Source organism: Hakea prostrata, chromosome 10, assembly GCF_041222555.1.
Source record: "Hakea prostrata isolate BN-2017 chromosome 10, UWA_Hpros_2, whole genome shotgun sequence".
Taxonomy (NCBI): Eukaryota; Viridiplantae; Streptophyta; class Magnoliopsida; order Proteales; family Proteaceae; genus Hakea; species Hakea prostrata.
Genome location: NC_142609.1, coordinates 39,358,490 through 39,365,227, shown reverse-complemented (window position 1 = coordinate 39,365,227; position 6,738 = coordinate 39,358,490). Strand labels below are relative to the sequence as shown.

The following is a 6,738-nucleotide window of genomic DNA, read 5'->3' as shown; positions in this document are numbered from 1 at the left end:
GGCCCACAGGTGAAAAACACATTTAAAAAAAAAAAAGAACTTCAAATTTTCACCTGTGGGCCCCATGTATTTGTGTGGTTGGGAAGCCGTCGGGAGCAGTCTGTGCTCCCCCAACGGAGTGAGGATCTAGACTGGGCTTCTGGTTGGCCCTAAAGCCCATTGGGCCGATCAAGGAATGGGGATCATAGGAGGTACAAAAGAGATCAAATGATGAGAAAAGTTGAACCTGATGCCAAAGATTCTCACACAAACAGAGACCATATGAGTAAAGAATTCAATATTCAAATCAAGTATTTAAGACTATAGGGAGGAATGCCATAAGATCTTAAAAGTGAGTTCAAAGTTGATGAAATTTAAAAATAAAACATAAATTCCAAAGTGAAACTAGCTAGATACTCCCCTATATTTCACTGTTCTTTCTTCAATGGGTTAGTGAGATGGTGCAATCTCATTTCTCATATAGATTGAACTAGTTTCGAGAAATGATTTTTGAACCAATTAATCGAGAGCCCCAGAAGAACCATCCTTGATGAGAGGAATCAGGATCTTTTATCCTTGATAGTCTCCTCTCAGGATCTTTTATCCTTGATAGTCCTTGATGCCCCTTCACCACATATTCAGGAGAGAGATCTACCTTCAAACCCTAACAAAATGAGCCGCCCTTGAATGTGTATATGGTAATCAATTAAAGGGGTCCAGGTAAGTTATCCTCTATCCTTGAGAAAAGAGAAAGCAAATTCTAATGAAAGAACAACTTTTCCTACGGTGAAAGAGTCAGAAGTTAGGCAAGTGAAAGAAAGGAAAAGCATAAGAAAGGGTAGCATGGACAGCTTTAGATAATTGTCTCCCTTAACTGAAAGTAACTGAAGTACTACTGGACATTATTATGGTAGGGCTGGTTACACTTTGGACATGTACATGTATCAGAGTTATTGTAAGGAACCAATACTGGTATGTCTTGAGAGATGATCAAACCCTAACTTCACATACATGGACACAATCATAAGCCACAAAAGCAAAGTTAAATGAAGATGGTACACTTTACTTAAGAAGTTCAGATTCAAGGGAACACAAAAGAGTCAAAGACACTAACCCCAATCAAGTATAAAGGTGACTTCACCAGTCAGTAATAACAAACATACACAGAGACCCCACACACACTCCCACAGAGAGCAGGCCGGCATGAATAGAAAGACACCCATGTTTGATACATCCCTATCTTTGTTGGGTATGTGTGGGTTTCCTTTTGCTTTCAGTCTTTACTTTGTCTTCTCTATGCAAAGGAAAGAGAAGCAACTATGTGAAAGAACTGTAATTGTTCTATGAGATCTTTGGCATGGGCAGTGGCTCTAAGTTCAAGTCTCTTGAACAGCTCTTCACTGAGTTGGTCCCCTATGTGGGCATCAACTAAGACCCCACAGACACTCCTGCAACTGTTGGCTAAGGCTTTGCCCACCTCTGCGTCATCATCTGGCCGGCTAACCACCAGAGGGCTACCACCTCTGAACACCTCGAGCTTGTTGATGACAAATGACCCATCAGCTTCCACTACCTCCTTGAAATCTTGCAGGCTCGGTGCATACACTGGTATGTTGAAGTTGTCTCGTTTCTCACTCTCCACCAAACCCTACAACCATGAGATCCCACAATCCAGAATAATTATTTTGATTTCAAAATAGCAAAGATAGTGAGTCTGGGTTCTCTATTTGCAGGATTGAGGATTGTGCTTTCTTTACGACTTGAACCAGCCTAGCTAGCTCCAAGCATTTTGAAAACACCCATCTTTGAGTGACAAGCTAGTAAGATCATGCTTGGGCCGTGGTTTACCATCCCGACACCTTTGAATTGGCATTTAAGGGTATGGGATCCGTGAGGGTAGCAAGCATGATTTACCAGCTCAGCACCTATCGGAGTTCAAAATATTTGGAGAAAAAGTTCAAGTCTAGGGATAGCTACATACGCTTGTCAGGGCTCAAAGGTGGAGGTTTTATTTAAACATGTGGTAAAGGGATGCCACTTATGAAATATCAATTAAAGGGCGAGTCTAGCGTCAAAGGTTTTCGTACAAGCAGAATTCAAGAAATAGTTTTCCTACGCATCTTGCCTCAAAATTTTTTGTTGAAAGGTTATTTCGATGTCTTGACCTCATGATGACAATATTGATCCACTAAGATCACCAATTCGGATTCGAATTGGTTGGCTATCAGATATTTCACATATGAACAAATTCTTGGTATTTATGGTATACGGCCATGCGCTGGTCCCATGAACACTATTTCCTCATAATCTGATCAATGATCAGAAGGCGTAAAACGGCTGTTTGTCGATTTATCATGGGAAATGATTACATGTTGTGACTGACATAAATACATGCGGCGCACACCATCATTCTATCTGGTCAATGGTGGGGATAATCCCACCTGGCATTTGTTCATTCATTCTATTGTTACTTATGCCTCTAATGGTGAAATATATAAAGGGACGGGCCCCACCAAAAAGCCGGTCCATGATTAGTCATTAACATGAAATTTTCAACTATGACGACACATGGTCAACGGTCAACATTTTGAACAAAATGCATCAGGAGCGTCAGATGGTTTGAATTAAATTATTCGTACCTCTTTGACGAGATCATCCCAAGCGTCCTGAAAGTGGGTCCCAAAAAGTAGACCGGCTCCACCTTGATCGGTGGGGTCCACCGACGTTCTCCCCAAGCATACGAGAAACATGGACCCACCTTTCTTCATCTCTAGTGATCTTGACCTTAGGAATCCCGCCAAGTCCGCCTGGAACTGTTTCTTGTAAGCATTTGCTGTGCTCTCACCTGCATCGTGGATGAATACTCTTCCCTTGTTATGAGCCGTTGATCTCTTATCCATCACGCTCTCTGGCACCTGGTGATCAGTTTAGATCTCATCAATCTTGACCATTCGATACTAGTCAAAGGATCAAACGACTAAGATCACTTTTTGCCGTTTTGATGTTTTCATGCGGGCTTTAGAATATAACTAAAAAAGTTAACCTACATCCTAGGTTACATCCATTAAAATTGCTTGAGTGCTGCATAATTAATGATCTATTGTTCGCAACACAGTGCTACACATTAATTGCGCAGCATTGAAGTCGACCTCTACACCAGTAGTATAGAGTTAAAGGAACTAGCAACACTCAGATTCAAGAAAAATGATGGATGTATTTTTGGCACAGTGGTGATTGTCTCCTATGTAGAGACAGTAAGACCAAGAAAGCCTTGGACGGAAACCTCCGTCACTCTATACCTCATCATAGTCGAGGTTAAAAAAAAAGAAAAGAGAAGAAGTGACTCACCTGAGAAAGCCAATGCAAGGAGAAAGCGGAGTAGAAAATATCGATGGATCTTGCCGGAAAGAGACGCCGGTAGAAAGAACCAGGAACGCCAGCGGCAAAGTAGGATCGGTGGTCGGTGGCGGCCAGGCACTCCTCCATGCTACCGCCGTTGATAGCTGGTGGTGGGAGAAGCTGGAAGAGGGTGTTGAAGTCGTTCGAAGGGAGGTCAGAGAAGAAAGCTGAGAACTCTGGGGGTTCACAGCCCATGGCTTCATAACGCTTAGTGATGTGTTTGATGATGACGTCGACGATAAAGATGGTGTTGCCACCACATGAACAACCCAAATCCGCCACCGCAAATGGCGTCTCAGGCGAGGAATTCAGTTCCACTCTGTCCAGTGTGCTCTCCAGCAGGTGCAGCATCGATCTTGCGTGTTTTGCCTGTATGAAGAAGAAGAAGCAGCGGAAAAGTTAAAAATAAAGTTGCAGGAAGTGATAACAGTCGTTAAGCATAATTGTTTTGTACTAAAAAAGCTTATTCTACTAGTTACTGTGACCATTAAAGATTGAACTGATGATGTAAGGAGAGTTTTTGAAATTTAATCAAAGTAATTAAAGCTATTATTAGGGTAATCACATACGTAAACTGGATTTTTCTTAACATCTTGTCCTCTCTCTTTTTTTCCTATATGTGTTGGCCAGGGTGGGGTTGAAAGAAGAGAGGAGGTGGGATTTGCTTAAAATGAGTAAGTTGGCGAGTAACCCTAGAAAGAAGGAACTGGTGGAGCCATTTTAATGGAAGCAAATCAAGAACATCAAATCAGTAAGAACCCATATATATATTTAGAGGAGGAAAAAGAGAAAATCAGAAACTGGGTAGCAAAGGGTACCTGAGCTTGAGAGTTGTTGGCATAGCTACTCTCTCCTTTGCCTCCTTTCATGCTGAGCATCTTCTCAAGCTTTCTCACAGGAACAACAAGATTATCTCCTTGGAGAGCCATGACTCATTCACTAGTGTTGCAGTTCTAATGGAGTGGTTGGAAGGGTCAGTGGAGGCTGATGAAGAAGAGGAAGAAGAAGAAGAAGAAGATGAAGATGAAGATGAAGACAAGAGACTCTATGACAGAAGAGGTGACCATGTGTAAGTCTTCAATTAGATGTAAATATATAGAGTGAGAACAGGAAGTTTTGAGTAAAGAATAATAGGGCTTTTAGTGTGTTAGTTAACTTGTTTGTATTTTGGTTTTAATCTTTTAGGTTACTAATGAACAACTCTTCTTTTCTCTCCTTCCTCTTTCTTTATTTATTAGGGTTTTCTCTTTGGAAAAAAGTGCAAAGGTGACAAGTTAGGGATATACGTACTTAAATTCACTGCCATGCACATATACATGCCATTACCAATACTGCCACAACAATTATCAAAGGACGTTAATGGTGGGGGGACTATCTTAAGTGGGACCCACATATATCCAGTTAGCAAGCTTTGGATTGGTTGAACACTTGGTCACAAATAAAGAATTATCTCTTTCGGTAAGATGGACCAGAAAGGCAGTAGTCCTTTTGTTTTTATTTTTTTCATCTTTGTTCCCCCAAAGAAGAAAGATTGGAACAAAAAACTAAGTAATAAAGCTCAGTAGGGGAGAGGAGGAGAGACTAGTAGGCCCAAATTAACGGCGATTCTCATGGTTTTTCTCTCTTTCTCTCTTTCATGAAGGATTCCTACCAAGTACTGGAAAAAACCCAAAATTTCTTAACCAAGTGGTGGCTCAACAGTGGAAAGGGAGACAGAACCAATTAAGAACAGGTAAATATTTTATTTGTTTTAGACTTAGAAGAAGAAGATTGAAATTTTGAATTGTTTGAAGCTTAGATATTCAACAAAGTAGAGCCCGTGAAAGGTGTAGGGCCCTCTCTCACCTCAAAATCATCCATCTCAAAGTGGAGACCCATGAACCCGGTCTCCCTTTCTCAAGACCCACCCATGCACCTAATTACATATCCTAGCTATATCCTACTTCCTCTGCGTAAAGCAAAAGATTCATCTTTTAATCCCTCTTCAATGGCTTTTTTGGCTCTATATTTGAACCACATTTTGGACCTATACATTGCATCAAACCAAACCAAACCAAACCAACTCCATGCACTAGATGTGTTGGGTTACAATGTCTTGTATTCTATTACTATACATTCGTAATGATTACTACTAGAAGGACTAGCTCTGAAATAGAAACACCCAGAAGCCAGAGACAAAAACAATAACAAATAAAAGCAACACAGAGACATAACATGACTTACACACCAATTCGATGTGTTATGCCTACAGATGAAGAAGAAGAACTCTCAATATGAAGGAAGAAGATAGATTACAATGCAAATCACTCAACAAATCACCAAAAGGGCTCAACAAAAACCCTAGTTTAAAACCCCAAATCTCACAATTACTCATATAAATGAGTTGACTCAAGCCCTTTGCTTCCATCACATATCTCAGAGAATAGGTTATTCAAGTGATCTACCAAACTACGTCTATACAGGTGAATCTTCAAAACTAGGTATAAGAATTGAGGTCTCAAACTAGAACCGATTTAGTAATATAAAAAACATTGACAAGAACCAAAATGAACCATTTGAGTTGAAACTGAACCAACCATCCGGGCCCAACATCAACTTGGTCATTAAAATCTTCTAATGGTCATGATCATATATTGAATTCTTCCATAGACCTTAGGTTTCAATAGTCTAAGGGGGCTAAGCCACGTGCTTGATAAACTAAATTTCCGTGAGAATCTGTTCTTCTCAGAAGATAAAGAAGAATGTCATATGTTATTGTAGTTCTTAATAATCTTCCTAATCTATATTATATATAAGTAATTCAAGAAACCCTAAAAAAAGTGAGGAGATAACGACATTAGCAGCTTAATTAATATGATATTATGTATGATTATAATTAGATTACAACAATGTCATGTGGGTTATCCCCACCACTTCTTCATTAAAAAAAATTCTTCAGTTGACAAACTATACCTGAAAAAACGGAATCATTTCATGGGAAATCTATTAATCTTTTCTCTCTTTTTTCTCTCTAACATTGACCAAGTATATAGCTTAAGGGCTCCACAAGCTAGCATCGGTAGAATTTGGATTCCATGCACTATGAGAATGGTAATTTAATCGAGCATAACGTCGGCAGGTTTGAAGACTTTTGAAGAGAGAAAATTGGGATCAGCAGCAAAGAGAGATAACCCATTAAAAGGTAAATGATGTTGCAGTATATAAACTGAAACTCCCGAAATTCAAGCTAAGCTCTTTAAACTACTAGTTGTTATTGGAAGTCGAGCTTAATATAATTATAATGGTGGCTCTTCTTGACTCTGGAGACCCGGGATCTTGTTCTTCTCCTTTCTACTTCCAAAATTTTTAAAAAAGAACCAC

General features: G+C 39.8%; 1 protein-coding gene across 1 annotated transcript; it reads right to left on the bottom strand.

The window, feature by feature from the left end:
* Nucleotides 1-795: 795 nt before the first annotated feature.
* Nucleotides 796-4,461, bottom strand: IAMT1 (IAA carboxylmethyltransferase 1). Its single transcript, XM_089137166.1, has 4 exons — nucleotides 4,197-4,461; nucleotides 3,328-3,747; nucleotides 2,619-2,894; nucleotides 796-1,627 (listed from the first exon to the last, which is right to left on the bottom strand). The coding sequence occupies exons 1-4, from the start codon at nucleotides 4,305-4,307 to the stop codon at nucleotides 1,274-1,276; spliced, it is 1,161 nt and encodes a 386-aa protein (XP_088993292.1). The 5' UTR covers nucleotides 4,308-4,461; the 3' UTR covers nucleotides 796-1,273.
* Nucleotides 4,462-6,738: the final 2,277 nt, after the last annotated feature.

Bases quoted from the DNA above. Each gene is read 5' to 3' on its own strand.
- IAMT1 (XM_089137166.1), bottom strand. From the start codon at position 4,307: ATGGCTCTCCAAGGAGATAATCTTGTTGTTCCTGTGAGAAAGCTTGAG. The intron at 3,748-4,196 runs GTACCCTTTGCT...TTCTTCATACAG, and splicing joins CCAACAACTCTCAAGCTCAG to GCAAAACACGCAAGATCGAT. The intron at 2,895-3,327 runs GTGAGTCACTTC...ACTGATCACCAG, and splicing joins CCTTGCATTGGCTTTCTCAG to GTGCCAGAGAGCGTGATGGA.